Consider the following 19156-nt stretch of genomic DNA (forward strand, 5'->3'; position numbering starts at 1 on the left):
AATGCCATTAATTAACAATCAATAACGAGAATTAATTACACTTCTTTATTAGTTCAGTCATTGAGACATTTATTTTACGTTGCTGAAGCTTTCAATTTGTTACTAGAGCACCGTGTTTAATAGTTGGATGTAAAAAGAATTGTAGGATCGAATAACAAAATACGAGGGTTCGTTAGCGTTAGAAGAGCCGGTTGAAATATTTACGACGAAGCAACAGCAAAGCTCAATTATTAACATTCTCGAAGTCTCACGGACGTGCACGCTCGCATATGATATAATGCCACTCATTTTGATAAACAAACGGCTCGTCAATCGCCTTGGTAATATCGATCCCGAAGTTTGTGATCACTCGCGTACAATACACAAAACCGACAATGTTGTCTTCGATTGGGTCATCGAATCGTTGTTTAGGTACGATGGACATTGATAGACCGATGCTATCAAAGACAAATATTTAGTCTCAGACTAAATTAAAGTTCTTGATATCAAAAATTATTTATGCTAATTTAACATTTAGTTCACTGAACGGATAACCGTAAAATGATATATAATTCCAAAATTTTTGGGGTAGTAAATTCGGTGATAATTAAATTAAATAATTAAATATTTGAATTAATTAAATATGGAAATATATTGTACGCGAAGTTACTTTATAAACGAAGAATATTTAAGAATATATAATTGTTAGCAAAAAGACGTGCTTTAAAGTGATAGTATAATTTTTCTATACAACAGTTTTTTTCTTGAAAATTGAATAAATTATAAAAATTTTTATTTTTTTATGCGATATGGCGCAAGTAATCGAATACAACGGTAATAAATTTAAAGATTTTGGCAAGTGAGCGAAATTAATTAAACTGGGACAATATATATATATATATATATATATATATATATATATATAATATATAAAGATGTTATCTACCATCGTGCTGTAGAGATAAATGGATATACTAATAGTTTTTCCTGGGGATGTATTAGCTACATGTAAAGTATCAGACACGTTATATGGGATCCAATACTGGCGCCAGGGTAGCCTCGAAATTCGAAACCAAACGCTCTGCACAATGAGTTCTTCGTCTATAATAGGTCAGTTGAGTAGAAGAAAAAGGTAGAGAAGGAGAACTTCTCACGACTTCTTCTTTTGAGAAGTGCGGAGTAATGTTATTATATGTATTTTATATACACACATACACACACACACAGAGAAGTGGAGTAGTAACTCTGTCCATCTATGCATAATATCTTCGTTATTTTTAGAGATATAAAATGTTATATAATAAATAGAGAGTCGAAAGTTTCGAGCAGTCTTCATTTTCATGAATATTTTTAATTTTCAAAACTTTTATTTAATACTCATTTATATTTGTATATGTATTATTATTTTCACACATGTATAGATTCTTTATCTGAGAAAATAATTTATTAGAAAGATAAAAAATAAAATATTACATTTTATTATGGTACATTTATTGCTGGTGACATTTTATACATTTCGATAACTTTATACAAAACTTTACAAAGGTTCTTAATTCTAATTAATAATATGTTATTCAATCCAAAATCGTAATCTTAATTATAACTTAAATCGTTATTATTAACTTACGAAAAAAGATTCATCGACAAAATAATATTCTTTGGCTCCAAGTATGAATACCAATTGTTATAAAAGGAACAAAACTGTATGTACAGTACACAACAATCATAAAACACATATTATATACAAAATAATTTCATCCTTTTTACATCGATAATCTTTTTCTAAGCGCGACTTCTCAACATTTTTCTCGAAGTTTAGGACATTTTTTTTATAAAACAGCTTATCAACGAAATTATATATTAAATTTTGAATTTGTTTATAATTCTACCAAACAAAATGATTGAAAGATGCATCGTTAAATCGCGGACCATACTTTCTTTCCGACGCGACGGTAAATAATAATGTCACGTACAAAAAGGAACGATCGTTTCGAGCAATATTTTGTGAAATATCGCGGATATGTTTTGACAGTGATGTCTCTGGTGTATTTTATTGCATTTGGTTGGTCGGTGATTCTTGCTTCAATTCAAGGGCCCACATGTGCTGGGGCCAACCCGTCCGTCCTTTGCTCTTCGTCGGTTCTTCATGGCTGAGATTCGAGACAGATTGCAAACACGATTCATTCTGTGAAGAAATAAAAGTACTCGATGACATATGTCCCCATCAAAAATTAATCTTGTCTGTGTAACTAATGTAACTCTAAAATCTGAATGCTTTTTTTTATTTCGTCTTTAATTTAATAGACGTAAAACCTTCAGATATGGAGAATTGTCTGACAAATTTATTTAAGAGACGAAGAGTGTGGGTCACGAGTAAGAGTTATTAGTGATCTTTATTAGAGGGAAAATTCTACGTGGGCGGTAATCCCACGATAGCAGAAAATGAAGAAAGCCACAAAATACAGGTTTAAAGAAAGTAAATTATTTCCGAACTTTAGAATTAGAAGAGAATTAGACGGAAAATTGACTCAAATTTTCTTTGTTTTCCTGTAATAATACTTTCTAATTCTCTAAAGACAATGACCTTTCGACGGAAACTCTAAGATCTATTATTAGAATAAAACTGAATCCGAATAATGTTTTAATGTTTTATACAAAGAATTTTTGAAGTAAAGTAATTACTGTAATCAGTTGTATTTGTAAATAAGATCATTAATTGCAACAGCTTTTTATGGTTTGTTTGGATTGAATCGTTTCTTAATTGTGTTGTGTTTGCCATATCAATTAATTTGTTGAGCAAAAGCAAATTTCAACAAAATTATTTTTTCGATATGATCTTTAATTTTATCAGGATTTATATGAAATACAGTAAGATTATATGATATTGATATTTTTTAACCGTGATTTACATCGTGATGGCTTTAAAGATCGAATTCTCAGGCCGATGTACGAATGTAATTATAGAGGTGAATGTTTATGTTGGAGCACGATGCTTATAAAACCGTTTTGAGTGATTTAAGAAAATCTGTCTACAAGACATGAAATAATTTATTCTGAAGATCTTTCAAACCCGCGATCAAAAGCCATAAGCAACCTCGAGTAGCTCTCGACATTCTTCAGAGCTTTTCCGAAGAATAAAAAATCTCAAAAATGAAAATGAACGAAGAACAAGAAGCAGAAAAAGCGAAGCTAGATAAACAGAAATATGTTAGCATTGTCTTGTTAGTATATGTTTCTAATAAGAACAATTAATGTTAAAAGTTGCTATTAAGCGTAAAAATTTGCTTTTTATTTTGCTATTTTCATATAAAATTATCAATTAATTTACGTGGCTATTATTTAAAAAATAATTATCATCAATTTATGAACTTTATTTTTCATTCTTTTAAATGTAAACATTCCGCGAAATCTTTCTTTTTTTAAATTTATTCTGCTTTTTTAGATAGCAGAATAATATCTCTCTCTCTCTCTCTCTCTCTCTCCCTCTCCCTCTCCCTCTCTAATAATCTTCATTTTTTATTTTATTATAAATAAGTTATACAGACTCTATTCTATATATACCATAACATTATATCAATAAATCTCATGAAATTACAGCTACAATTGTATAATGTAATTGTATAATTAATAATAGTTTTTAATAGTAGTAATATATTTATCAATTCCTTTAGAATTACAATTATTTTACATTACAACAATATTAGTCAGACAAAGAAAAGAATTAAAAAAACATAAAATTTTAAATTATCCTAATTTAATTTACTCTATCACTTTTTAAATTGTACACGGACACATATGCCCTATCTCATAATACATTATATTTAACCTGTTTGAACTTCTGCTTCTTTTACCTCATGTTTTATTTTCATACTTTCATTCATGAAAGAACAATTTTTGATGAAATATCTAAAAATTTAGGTAATGTTATAGATACAGATTTGAAAATAATTTTGTTGGACCGTTAAATTAATTATGTACGAAACTCAAGCATGATGAGTAATATTGCAAGAAGTGATAGTTTAGCAATTAGCTTGAGCATTCTACATAATTATTTTAAAAGTCCAACAAAATTATTTTTAAATTTGCATTTAGCTAAATTATTAGATACTCGAGTAAAACCGTTCTTTTTATATACGCATTCTCGCAATGCATCTCTCATCCCTCCTCTCTTACCTCTTGTTTTCCTTCAATTAACCCTTTCCCAACACTGCATAATAAGTAATAATTATGAAATTAGTTATTTACTTGATTAGGTTGAGTCGCTTTATTCCTTCTACCACTCGAAAGGATCTCCGCGCGAAAGGTCTGAGGTTCTTCTCCTTCATCACTTTCCAATACTGCCATCAAATATCCAATGTAGGATGCGGCTAATCTTAAAGTTTTAATCTTTGATAATTTTGTATCCGAGGGCACATTAGGAATGCATTCTCTGAGATCAGAAAAAGCATTATTGATGGACTGAGTTCTTCGTCTCTCCTTCTTGTTCGCAGTGTTTCGTCTCTTCGGCCTGGGTGCAACACCACTCTCGCGAACATCCTGATGAAGATGCTGAAGAGTACCGCCGACAACCTGCTGGCTTATCTGAGCGCTCACAAACTCATGCTCACGTCGATGACTAGGTTGATGCTGATGATGATGGTGATGATGTGAATGATGGTGATGATGGTGGAGTGACGTTTCCTGTTGCCCTTGAAGGTATGGTAAATTAGTGTAATGCTGACCGGCCGAAGGATGCACGTATTGCTGTAGAGGTGAGTAACTTGATTCTTGAACGCCAATTTCTTCAATAAGGGGTGGTGTTGATGCGGTAGGACTGCCGGCCCCTGAACTACCGCCCGAAATACCGGAATCCGCGCCTCCCCAGTATTGACTGTCAGTATCGGGAACTGAGCCAAGAGGCCCTGTGTAAAAATTGGATGCATATCGCATTTTTATGTGATCTATAGATGCGTTGGTGAAATTGCATCTTAAATAATTCTTATGAAAATTCGTGTAACAATAATATCTTATATAGATAGAGAAAACGATTTTGTTATAGAAAAATTTAATCAGATCTGAAAATAATTTTGTTGATCATCGATATAATGAAATATAGTAAAATGTTTAAATTGATTATTATAATGTCAAACTATTTTGCAGTATTATTCATGTTTGAAATTTCCACGTTATTATTTTGATGGTTCAACAAAATTATTTCCAGATTTAGCTAAATTTTTAGATACTTTAATAAAATCGTTGTGTACGATTTTTTATAAAAATTTTTTTTTGTTAAATAATTTTGCGGAACTCGAAGTATAATTCTCAGAAATCTTTGAGTTCTAGGAATATAATAAAATATAAGGATATTAAATATAAGGATATTTAAAAAATATGTGATTTCTCTAGTTTACACAATAGATTCTGTGTTAAAGAATTTAGTAACACTTTTGAATAATTTAATATATTCAATGACATTTTTTTAAATAATTAAAATATATGAAATTTAAATTTAATTCTTTGAGATATTTTGCAATTGTTGGATTTTCTTATTATTTTATGAAAAAATGATATTATTATAGTAGCATCACAATTTAAAATATAATAAATCTTTGCTCTTGTTTATATTAGGTGTTGGAATTAATTCGTAGCGTTTTACAAGTGATGGGAAGTACTTTCATTAATGTATTTTTTAATGCTCATGTGAAATAAATAACATTCTTTCATTAAAAAACGCTACGAATTAATTCCAACACCTAATAATAATTATATATCTATGTGTGTTTTCGTAATACTTTTTGTCAATACATTATAAAAGTAAGTCGAAAATGATTTAAAAAAATTTTTATTAATTATTTGCATAATAGTTTTTTAAAATGAAATACTTATGCAAAACGTTGCGTTAATGACAGATATTGAATTATTAAACAAATCATATGCATAAGATACTTTTAAGACAAAAATATATTGCATAAAAACACTCTTATATAATATTTATTCATAAACTTTTGCATTTTGAAATTAATTATTCTTTTATTAAATGCTATTACATTTACATGTATTATGCTGTTTGATAGTATTACTGCTTTTTTCGTATGTCACCAGTTGACTATAATGATAGGTATTGCTTGAATATGAATTAATAACGACGAATTAATGATAAGAAATGCAAAAATAACGTCAACCTCCGCAAACAGGAAAATCAAGTTTTATCTTCATGGAATTTTTCCATTCTTTAACTTACATAAATAGATTATCTCATTAGGTACGTTAACATTATTATGCATAACAAATAATAAAATACGATGCAATGGATAGAATGATAAGCATTAGTACTAAGAAAGTATGACGACATATTACAGCGAATCTAAAACCTAAATTTCTAAATTTAACTCGCACGCAAAGTTAATGAAAAGTTTAAATAATTTGTAGTTTGAGAAGTTCTTTACTCTAATATAAGACGCGTTTCCTTACATTTGTACATTTTCTTACTAAATTTTTATATTTTACATCTAATTTTTCTATGTTTATAAAACAAAATAGAAAAATTAGATGTATCTATTTAAATTTTTCTATTTTAGGAGTCATGCTTAAGAAAAACTTGAAATTACTATTTATTAGTTTTGAGAAAAATCGTAAAAGAATGCACTTTACTTTTCAATTCAAATTGATCTTTTAGATATAACTAATTTTATTTAAAAAAATAAGAACGAATGTATGCACTCACCGTAGGGAAGTTGAGTGACATAATTATATGGTTGATGCCATTGCGGATAATACTCTGTTTGTGCCTCGTATCCGCTAAGCATGTTGTCCGATATTATCACCGTCAGGTTCTTTTAATAATTTATCACAACTTATACTAATTTCACAAAACGTTCACTTCGAATTCTAAACTTAAACTCGTCTCTCGATCAATTATTATATATTTTATTTTAAAGCTTAATTATTTTGTTATGATGGGATTACTATATCTTGCTATATTTTTCAATCTTTGTAACTTGTCAACGTTACAAAGCTGTCGTCTAATTGTTATGTTTTATCATTTCTGTTCATTATATCTTCTTATACTTTTCAAGTATGAAAATCTCCAACTCGAACTTCATTTGAACGGAATGAAATGTACCGCTGCGATTCGATTATTTTGTATTATTTCACACAGATTATTTTATCTTTTGATGATGGTCTTTTGATTTGGGCACTTGATCTCTCGTTCCACGAAAATTATCGTTGATGTATATGTCCTATTATTTCCTTATCTTTCGTTATCAATTTTTCCCTCTTTGCAGGACACCTTTTCTTCAATTTCCATCCGAATATTGTGTTGCGAGGCTTTCTGCGCAAACCCGACGTAAACTGGAGTCGCTATATTTGCGCTCGGTCTCGTTGTCGAAAAGCGCGATGCAGTTCCGGATGTGCAGTCAAAGGGATACTGAGAAAACCGAATTCGGTGCGGTACCGATCTGCTGCCCCCCTTGCATATGATGCGTGGTCTCCCCGGTTGTTTCGTCGCTGTCGGTGGTAGTAGCCACAAGTCCGGGTGGGTGTACCCGTAGAGACCTGTCGTGATCCGACCCCGTCAAAACGGGCGGAGCTCGGTTTGGTCTACGCCCCTGAGAGGAACCCAGGATTCAATTAGTAAATTGAAGGAGCTCGCCGTCGACGAACGGCGAAGTGGGGTATGATTTAGGGTATGACGTTCCTTGGTAAAGGCATCCTCCCTCTGCCACCGCCGCCCGCGCCGCCGACACGATCCGCGACGTATCGCCATCGTCGTCGTGCTCGTCTCTTTTTGCCAATCAACTCCAACGAACGCGAATGCTCCGACTGCCGGTTCTTCTATGTAATAATATTAGCCGCGAGATATCGGTGCGATATAGTGTGAAGCTGCGACGCAAATTAGACGACACTCACGTGGTGCAAAGAAAAGAGAGGAAAATTCCCTCGAAAGAAAACGGAAAATATTGTCAGATATCTTTCTACCTTGTGGTGTGGACATCTTTTGAATTTAATATTTTTCGTAATTAAATGTTTTTTAGGAGAACCTTGATGATTAAGGGAGAGAGAGAGAATTTTTTTTCTACATCAAAAAAAGAAACATTTTTTATTGTAGTGACAACTATACAAATTTTATTGTACATACAATATGCAGAATTAATGTACATAGTTGAATAAACTATTTTGTAGTTATTGCAATTAAAGCTAAATAATTACGAGAATTAATTATTATTAGTATATAGTTATTCGGTTCTTTAATGCAATAATTATATGAAATAGTTTATTCTATGTATAATACATTAATTCGACATATAAAACTTATATTGGGTAAAGTTGTGGAAATCGTATCGCTTCTAAAAAAATCACATTATCTCGCTTAAAAATTCAATTATTGTATTTACGTACTTTCTTATGGGTTACTTAAGAACTACATGGTACTACAATGCTGCTGTGTTACATTCGTGGCATGAAGCGCAATAGGAGTGTTGTTATTTACACAAATAAAAAAATCGTGATAGTATTTAGCTTTTTAACATAGTATTTTTAATATAGCAGAATATAAGTTAAAAATTCTTGATTATTTGTTATGATTAGAATATTATAATATTAAAATTAAATTAATAGGGTTAAAGTTTGCTTTACATTTTTGTTTATAGGTTAAATAAATAAAAATTTACAAAATGCTCTAGTTTTCTAAATCGCACCATAATTTAACCTTCTAAATCGCACGTTATCTAATATTTTTACATTTTCTACATTTTTATTTCATTTATTATTATTTAAAAATGTATATTATAAACCAACAAAGTGTTTATTTTATCTTACATAGAAATTCCTTAAATTAAATTCTTAAATTACTTCCTGAAACTATACGTGTGTAATTGATAAACATTTTTTATAGTTTTTTATTTATTCTAATCTCTTTGGATTAACTTATATCCATTAATTTTGTATTGTTTTAAAACATTAGAATATGAACATACAATTTTTAATTTTTTTTTCTGAAAGAAAAGACTTTCACGATATTCTGTTTTCATTTACAGTGTTTTAAAAATTCGATTAATATTGTCATGATGTTTTCATATCTATTTGTACCTAATATGTAAATTTTGACAGGCGTTAAATGTTGTTTAATAATTACATCGGATCTTCGTGTAATAAGTCAAAAAAATGAAATGGTGTATCAACCTACTTTTACGACACGCTTCCTTCTCCAGATGACGGAGCGACACGAACAAACATATAATAGCTGCCAGTGTATATATCGACTCTTTGAGAAAAAAAAGCTTCCCTTCGTTTTCTCTCGTGTTAAAAACGAAACACCGGCAACATCCGAGGTCAAAGGGACTTTGTCGGGAAAACGGTAGCGCGATGAAATCTCGCGGGACTTTCCTTCATCCCTTACAACCTGTTTGCATAAATAAGTCGACACTTGTTCCTTTTCATTCCACTTTTTTTAACAACAAGACAAAATTGAATGGACGATAGTTTACAATTAACTTTTTTTTATTTTTTAAATACATTATTTAGTAAAAAGAATACACAAAAATGAATTATTTGCTCTATCACATCACAATTTTAAGAAATTTAATTGAAAAAAGGGCTTTAGCATTATAACCATGATATACTGTACTGACGTATTGAAAATGTTTTATTACACTCAAGATTTTTTGTCTGAGTAGCTGAATAACATTTGTAGACTCAACGAATATTTGTTAGTCTTCAAAGATACTCGTTCATATTTTTTAATCGTACAATAAGAAATTAAATTCGAAAACTGTTGTTTTTTTTATTGCTGTTTTATAAACTATACGCGAAGTTTTTTTTTACTATTCGTAAGATTTTCACGAAGAGTACGGTCAAGAGTGATTCAGATTTCGGAAGAATCTTTTAAAGAACAGTAACATTAAAAATGATTCGATAGGAGTCGAAACATTTGTTTTGTTAAATTAAATTTATCATTATTCACTATTATATAATACATTAAATATTTAAGAATATTCAATGTATAATAGTGAATAACGATAAATTTAATTATAAGTTGAACAGTTAAGATCCTGTTTTTTTGCTCGTAACTTTTATCCTTTTATATTTTAATTTTTAATTATTTGAACCTAATTATTTAATACTTGGTTGAACATAAATAATGAACAATTATCACAACTTTTCTTATTCTTGAAAAATTACAAGAGATAGTGGCCCGTATTCTCAGAATGCATTTTTATCAATAAATGCGCATTTTTATTTTTGAAATTCTATAATGTGTATAATGTAAACTCTATGCTGAATACATTAACATCCTTATAAGTGCGTTCTGAATACGGACCAATATATGTTTTGTACCTATTTCATATTTGTATGGTACGTATAAGATTGAACCAATTTATAACGAACGATTAGGAAAAGTGAATGCATTATCCGTGATAAGGACGAGCGTGTCTGGTTTTATTTCCGAGAGAAACCAGACGCTAATGTGTAATAGCCACATAATTATTTCTAGTTATCTAGTCGTAAATTAGATTTGTCAAATTTATTAAGTAGGGAAAAAGTATAATGAAATATTATAATGAATATTATAATGAAAAAATAAATATTAATTGATCTTATAAAAATTTTTTATAAAATTACACTCAACAATCTATGAATTTTCTTTCTCAAAATTGATCGTCGGATCAATGATTTTATAAAAATAAAAAAAAAATAAGTACAAATAACTTTTGTGATATATATTTTCGTAATATCTAATATTACATAAAAATCTAATTCTAATTTTACATTTAATTTATTTGATTTTGTTTGTATTTTAAATTGTTTGATACTAACTGTATTTAATATCAATTACGAAATAAGAAAAAACATTTAAACGATATAGACGTCAATCTTTATCTCATATGCTGTAAATTATACATTGTCGTCAGTGTCAGCTAAAAATAAGAAAGGATTGTTATTGTTTTCCGAAAAATTTCTCCGGCATTCCTCTGTAATCGATAATTCGTACTCTTTCATTTTTTTCAGTCTCTCGTAGTAGATATCAATGAAAGTGATTGGTCGAGTGGTCGGCTGCCAGTCCGTCGGCAACTGCAGCAGAAGCTTCTTGACAGAGCCAGTGGTAGTGGTTCACTGTCAAAGGGAAATGCCGCGATTAAAGAAGCACTTATAGGACGACTAATTTTTTTCTTTGATGCCAGGCGACCGTGATTGCCTTTCTCGTGAACCATTTTTACACAAGATAGATATCTTCAAGGAGCGATGATTATCTGCCATCGTTGTGTCCGAATTAATTGTTTAGTATCGAAGTTAAAAGACACTTTTATATATTTTCATTGCAATAGTAAATATGTGTTTGATTCTGTGTTTCGAATAAATCCAAAGTACAATTATTTATTGTATAATAAAAATATATATAATTTTATATATATATATTTTAACAAAATATTTTTAAAAAATCACAGCTGATTAACGGAAGAATTCTTTGACTGGAAAAAATCCAGAGTTTATTAAATGAAAAGAACACGATGAAGAACTAATAGGGGCAGTAATTATATTATAATATGCAAACATGTGTACTAGTTATTGCATAATTTAAAGGACATATTTTTTAATTTATATGACATCATTCTATATAAATTTTATTTAGATTTTAACTTACAAAATTTCAAGAAGAAAAAATTTGTAACTTTCTTAGCACAAATACTTTTTGTGTTAAGTCAATATATTTACTATTATAATATTTTATGAAATAAAATTGTTATATATAATCTAAGGCAAAATTTAAAAGCTCCGTCGATCTTCAAATTTATTTATTATTAATGTAATTAACAAAATCGAACGTAAAGATAATATCGATATATCCTAAATTTTCTCCTCCTCTTGTGAGTTTTGTTTAGCCAACAGGCAACTGTTTACCAAGGATTGGACGGACGTAGACCAACCAGAGATCCTCTTAGTGCTGTTATTCGATGTGAGATGTGCGCAGGATTCGGTAGTTGGAAAGAAGGAAGAAAGCGAGTAGCGGATAACATGCGATAATAAGGGTCTTCCTTAGGTCTGGCAACTTCTCGCGATATCTATATTAAATAATAATTGTGATAGTGTACTAGCATAGATAAGTATACAGGGATCTGGCACGTAGGGTGGATCGCTTCATCCTGCTCTTCTTCCTCCCTCTCCGGTTCTTCTTTGACTTCCGGCGTCGTTCGTTTCTACTCCCTGTAATGTTTAACATTGCTGTCGTTTTATGACAAATTTGAAATTTAGGCTGGATTGTTCCACCTTTCGATAAACTTCAACTCTCTTTTTAACTCTCTTATGCTCTTACTCTTTTGTTTATTCATATTAGATAAATTATCACATAATTCATCTCTGAAAGGATGACATAAAAGCACCATCCTTCTAGGAACCGAGGTTAAAATTAATTTTATATTTATGCGAGTGTTGTCAGGTGCATTTCTGTCAATGGCACTCTGAAGTAGTGCTTTTGGAGCATAAAAATAAAATCTTGACGCTTCGATGGAAAAATGGTATTTTTCGATGGTAGCCAATATTTTTTTATTTTTCATTTATCTGAAAGGGATGTCAAGTGGCATCTTAAAGAGGTACCAAGAAATACAGGATGCAAAAGTGTAAATCTGCCACTGATGTAGTATATAAATTCACGCCGAATTATTTAATCACTAAAGATCCAGCTTCGACTTATTGTTTAATTAATATACTTATCATGATAATTTTTGACGTTCTTTATGTGTAAAGTCAAACTCTGTTCGCCAATTTGCATTTCTTAGTGTAAATAATTACATACACACACACACACACACACACACACACACAAACATACACACACACACGCATAAATATATCTACTATAATTACATAATTGATTTTGAGGATCCTTGTGTACGGTGCCTCAGACGTAAAAATCAAGGGTGAGATCTACCCTTGAGTATCTGTTTCTCGACTCCACGGGGGTATAAAGGCGGCTGACGACAGAGTGCAGGAATACAGCGGTTGATGCCGGTCGCTTTTGCGATGGTGCGACGCAATCCAGAACACCTTCTAATCGCCTCTAATCGCTTCTACCCCGCGCTGTGGGAAACCACAAGACACCCGGTATGACTATTACTCGTGAATGCACTCGAGCTCTTTTCGGTTCAACCGATAAACACTCGAAGTTTTGGTTGATGCGACCGAATCGAATGTTACCCGGATTCCTTTTAATTTTTGGAAAAATCTTTCTGATGTTTGAAAAATATATTTTTTGACTCTTAGAATTTAATTTAAAATTTAATATAATTAATATAATAATTTCTAATGTTTTGCAAAAGTATATTTATTACTATTGTAACATTTTCGCAATTAAATGTTTTAATTTATTAATAAGGTTAATAAAATTTATAATTTTAATATGTATAAAAGTTTTTGATGTGTAAAGTATTAAAAATATTTATGACTCTGATTTTTACTATTTTTTTATTAAAATACACATTATATAAACGTATTATATATATATACATAAAAATTCTAGTACTAAGCCATAAGAAAATTTTAATATTTTTAAAATAATTTTTAATTTAAAGTTATATCTGTATATTATTATAATATAAAATTATTATATTTGAAAAATATTTAACAAGTTTTTTGAAACATTTTTTGCAATTTTTCAAATTTAGGAGCTGAACTCAATACTGTTAAATTTTATTTGAATTAATATCTTAATTGATTTACTGTTTATCAATTTCTTTATTTTTTCACTTTTTTTTTTATTTTTGTAAAATGCATATATACAATATGGCGAAATATATCGGAAGAGTTCTAAATGTTGTTTAGAAGAAGAATACACAAAGGACGCGTGCCAGTCTCGTGGCGCAGGGATTTCCGGGCCGTGCATTGAACGTCGACACATTCACTAATTATTATTTCCGTCGTTAAATAGGCCATTTCTTTCGGAAAAGAGCAGTGAGACGTAAACAAGGAGGTAAAGTCATGGTGTTCTGTGCTGTATCCTTGCACAGCTAGCAGAATTTATTTATTTTCCCATCGATGACACGTGGTTCCTCTTTCCGTTTATCTCTCTTTTTCTTTCTCAGCATCGCACCTCATATCGAATCACTTTTTCGTATTTCGAAAGAAACGAAAGAATATTATAATCTGTTTTGTAAGAAAATGACAAGTACTTTTCTTTACAAAATTAAGATTATAAATTTCGATATTATATAATCAGTTATTCATATAATAATTACAATATTCATACCGCATTGTCTATAATTTCAGATCTTGCAGTGAAACTTCAACATAGAGTTTTAATAGAATTTACTCAGGGAAATTATCAAACTGTTGTTACAAAAAGAAACAATGAAAGTATAACGACACAGTAACTTTTCCATTCTTTGAATTTATACATTTATCTTGCATACAATCTGATAATTGCCCAAAAACATCTTCAACTTTTGTTTAGACGAAGACGACTTATTATTATGAGCGTGGGTGATTTCGACAGAAATTAATTTCATCATATTTCATCTTGACATGGTAACATGATACAAGTTCGACCTTTGAGCAAAACTTTCTCGACTGCAAAAGGTCGGATTAAAAAATTAATAATCTCTTAGTGATTAGCGAAAGAATCAAACGACGGCGAACGAGGTTTTCGGTGGAAAAAGGAGAGACGAAGCGGAAAAGAGACAGAGGCGACGAAGCGGGAGTAGATAGAAAATGAGAGAGAAAGAGTGAGTGAGAGGAAAAGAGAAATCCAGAGGGGCCATGTGGCGTTTCAGGAGATATCAAATCATACTACGTGTACGCCATGCCGCCCCCTAAATATAGTTTATTGCGTTACCGAGTATTAATGGAGCTTCTATAGAAACGACAAAGACGGCCCCCAAACGTGAACGTAACTCTTCCGACTCAGGAAACCGAAAATAGTGATCTTCGTCTACCGCATGAGGGTAATTTAAAACCTAAAGTTATTTGGTAAAAACAATAAGATTGGAAATAAGACCGTTTATGTTAAACACATTACTTTAAATACGAAACGCCACTACGGTCTGAATGTTAACATGTTGAACTATTATATATATATATATATTCATTTAAATGAATTAATTTCAGAAATGATAATTGCGTGCCGATATGGTTATCAGACTTTCAACGCAATTAAATAATTTGGGGAATTTGGGGGGATTATTAATATTTCAGATGAAAATCTTCTTCCCCAAATTTAATCTTAAAAAACTGTAATTATCATTTCTGAAATTAATTCATTTGTAATAGTTCAACACGTTAACATTCAGATCGTAGTGATGCTTCGTATTTAAAGTATTTGATAAAAGTTGTATAGAAGCATACAGGTAATAATTCCGCTAATAATTATTACGCACTGCAGCAAATATGGCATGCAATAATTAATGTAATATTTACGTCAACATTTTCAAGTTAATTGTTATATTTTTCTTAATCAAATATAGGATTACATGACATACTGTATAAATTAAAGAGGTACGTTTCTGATACAAATTGAAGTAGAAAATACGATATTATATATTGAAATTTTAAAGAGCAAGATATTTAGGATTGCGTTCTCCCCAATATTCCCTAATTAATAATGTGGCAACAATTAATAATAATTAAACTATTTGATTTAATTGTAAGATTACTTCAAAAGAAAAGGAAATTATTTGAATAAGTTTTAAAGGAACGGTATTAGAAAGTAGCGATTTTTCATTTTCCTCGTGGAAGAGACACAGAGATATTGACACAGCTATTCGTCAAAACAAAGCTAATTTATTGTTTATAATAACGAGGAACGAAACTAATACTTGTTATCTAGTTTACATGCCTACGAAATTGTGTGACGAAGTGAGTTTGAATACGCTTGTGTGTAGTCCTTCATCAGCAGACAGTACCTCCTCTTATTGTATTTTCTCTGACAAAAATTGTATAGTGACTTTTTGTAAATCTACCTGATATTTTTCCTGATATTTAGTTTCCTTCAAGAAATGAGAAGGCGTGATCTCGAAACATTATAATTAAATAATGATTGCGCGATCGTAGATATTATTAGCAGCATGGTGGATTGTGGAAGAATTCCAGGTGCGCACGTATTCGAGGCATTTCGTATGTTTTGCGCACAAATAGATGCGGCCATTTTTAACATTTGCATCGCGATAACTTTGAAGTGATATATCATACTCATTCTTTAACAATATCTATTAAAAAATGAATACGCATCATGCATTAATATGTTTCATATTCAATTTTTATTATTGCACAAGATAAAATTAAATTTATTATATTATTGTAAGTGACGTACTAGTAATGTTTTACGTCATTTTTACAATGCTTGGGTCTTATCTTGAACATTTTTGTGAACTTTTTTTCCTTTCAATCTTATGCAAAAATAAAGGTCAAAAGTTCAGCCTGTATATATTTTTTCTGATGTTCAGGATCAAATCCTGACTGTACTATTATAGACCTAAGTGGCTTTATCTGTCTTTTTCCCAAGCTTGTGTTATTTACACTCGCAAAAAGTCAATTCCTGTCACGACCCGTTACCGATACATCGTCGGAGGATCGAATTAAAATTTAAAAACTCTCATGCTGTCAACGTGTAGGTTTTTATATTTGCCAACTGAGAAGTAATTGCGACAGCGGAATAAGCGACATATAATATGAGAGAAATTAACTTTCCATAATTTTAAGAAAAACTGTATTTTCTAAAATATTGTATAATCTAAATAAAAACTATACTTTCCAATGTACATATTAAATTTTAATTTGACTAATTTTAAAATTTAACAATCCAGTCTTTGTCATTTTATAATAATTAATTAATTTCACAAAATTAAAAGAATAGTCTTGATTTGCTGTTTCGATAATTGTGTGTGAATCGTCATTTATCAGATTATACAAAACAATTATTTGTATCGCGGCTTTAAAAAACAACGAAGATGGACATAATCGAAGAAGACACGACGAATAAAGAAATATTCAGTTCCGCCCTCGTTTCGTATTACTCGAGATCACTGTACCAGTGGGCGTCGATCACTCATATCCCTTACATGTAATTTGATATCTATATTTTTTAGCCAATATACGCAAAGTCTTTTTTTGACTGAAATTTTATTCGTTTTTGTACTTCTCTATGCTCTATACAATTTTCTGGAGAAAAAAAGTTTTTTTTATTCATATTAATAAATTATAATAAGTCTTCCTTTATTTAATAACTTTATTTTGAAGTGTCTTTGAAATAGTAACCTGGAATTTTAGATTTATTGCATTTGATATTTTAATTGTATTATAATTATATTTTATTCTCTCTCTCTCTCTCTCTCTCTCTCTCTCTCTCTCTCTCTGTTATTTTGATTTAAATATTTTTTATTATGTCATTTACATTAATTTGTGTAAAATATAAAATTTTTTTGTAGTATTGTCTTATCCTTATTAAGAAATTTACATAAATTTTCTGGATGAGTTTAATGATAATTGCGTTTCCATGTTAAAAAATTCACATCGTCTTAGTAGTATACTTACTCTAATAAGAAATAGAATTAAACAAAAGATTAGATAAATTTTATATAAATAAAATATTATTTTATTTAATTATTTAAAAAATTTTTTTTATAAAACATTATTTTTGGGTGGGTTGAGGGTGGGTATATTAAATGGAATGGTAAGAATTAAATTAATAGGATGATTGATGATAGGGTTAAAGGAAGTAGAAAGTATAAATAAATATTATAATTTAAATTTGTATAGTTTATTTTAATTAATTTAGATTTAATTTTAAATAAAAATAAAGAGAAACATTTTTTTTTTCTTATTCATAATACTTTAGATTATTATACGTATGTAAATTATTATACGTAAAATATATATGTTTTTTTAAATTTTTGTAGTGATGGCACAAATGCAAACCGTCGAAAAGGCGAAAAAATAAGTGGGAAAGATAACGCGGAAAATGTAAGATATATCGCTTTTCTGGTGCGACTGGGTTCTCCCTGGCGCCAATAGTATATCCTCTTTGCCGAATCTCTCGCTCTTTCTTTTCCAGCATTTACAATTTACGAGTTCGTTCGACATTTGAACATGCATGAGAAGGAAGCGAGGACAATCGTTGACATAGCTAGCCGCAAAGCTTCGTCCTCATATGCAACCACTTGAATGTCTTTTTATAGGCACCTCTTCGTATTTCACGCTGCCATTAAGTGCCGATTTGTCCCCCTCTAACAGTCTGTGCTACCACAATTTGAAATTTTGCATGTATAAAAAACAAAATGAAAATTACGTAATTATCGTTATTTTGTGATATATGAAATTAAGTAAATAATAATTATATAGGAAACAATTAATAATTGTTAGCAATAATATAATTTACGAAAACTATAACTGTATAACGTGAAAAATGCAGAAATAATAATTTATATTATATAATAACAGAAACAAATTTTAAATAATGGTGCAATAGAGAAAAATGTGTATGATTCTAAAAGATTAAAAAAAATTAAAAATACAAAACAGCAATTACAATTGTATAAATAATAATTTATGACATGTTATAAAAATGAATGAATTTTATAGTATAGAATTAATATTTCATAAAATAAAAACATGAAGAATTTATTTTCTTATTTTTTTCAAGATAAATAAGTAAATATCTTTTGATCAAAAGAAATATTTCGTTCGCAATTCAATTGCACCAAAAATAATACTTATTCACAGAATTATTATTTTCAATGAAAATCGTTTTTTGCCTGATATACGTATAATATAAAAAAAAAACATCTTGCAAGTATTCAGGGTTGGAGAAGCTCCTCCACGTGCATGCCAGATATCCTTCGCCAGGATGCGTTCTCCTTGCATCTTGCGCCGCGTGCCGAAGCAGCATTTAGGAACCACAGAGGCCTCTTTACCTCCATTGTCCTAGCGCCTCCAATTACATATTTTATTGTATGGTACGACAGCAGCGCGCGACGCGTGCTAGTTCTGCTTAACGTTGTCGAAAAGGAATATCCTTCGACACCCTCTTCTCACGGAGATCACTGAGACGCAAAATCGTCCGGGGAGGTCGGCGCCAAGTCGCCGAAGCTATAATATTTTGTCCTGAATGATCCAGGGACGTTTCGTATTTACAAGTTCCGACGGAACAGTCCCGTGTTGTCGAAATTGGAGAACGCGCGACGGAAGCGAGTTGCGACATTCATAGTCTCAT

At 30.3% G+C, this 19156-nt stretch overlaps 1 protein-coding gene across 1 annotated transcript; it reads right to left on the reverse strand.

Annotated features, from left to right (window-relative positions):
- Positions 1-1448: 1448 nt before the first annotated feature.
- Hand (heart- and neural crest derivatives-expressed protein) lies at positions 1449-11584 on the reverse strand. Its single transcript, XM_011058230.2, has 3 exons — positions 6683-11584; positions 4225-4880; positions 1449-2164 (listed from the first exon to the last, which is right to left on the reverse strand). The coding sequence occupies exons 1-3, from the start codon at positions 6762-6764 to the stop codon at positions 2030-2032; spliced, it is 873 nt and encodes a 290-aa protein (XP_011056532.1). The 5' UTR covers positions 6765-11584; the 3' UTR covers positions 1449-2029.
- Between the last annotated feature and the right edge of the window lie 7572 nt (positions 11585-19156).

This window comes from Acromyrmex echinatior, chromosome 19, assembly GCF_024713525.1.
Source record: "Acromyrmex echinatior isolate Ae372 chromosome 19, ASM2471352v2, whole genome shotgun sequence".
Taxonomy (NCBI): Eukaryota; Metazoa; Arthropoda; class Insecta; order Hymenoptera; family Formicidae; genus Acromyrmex; species Acromyrmex echinatior.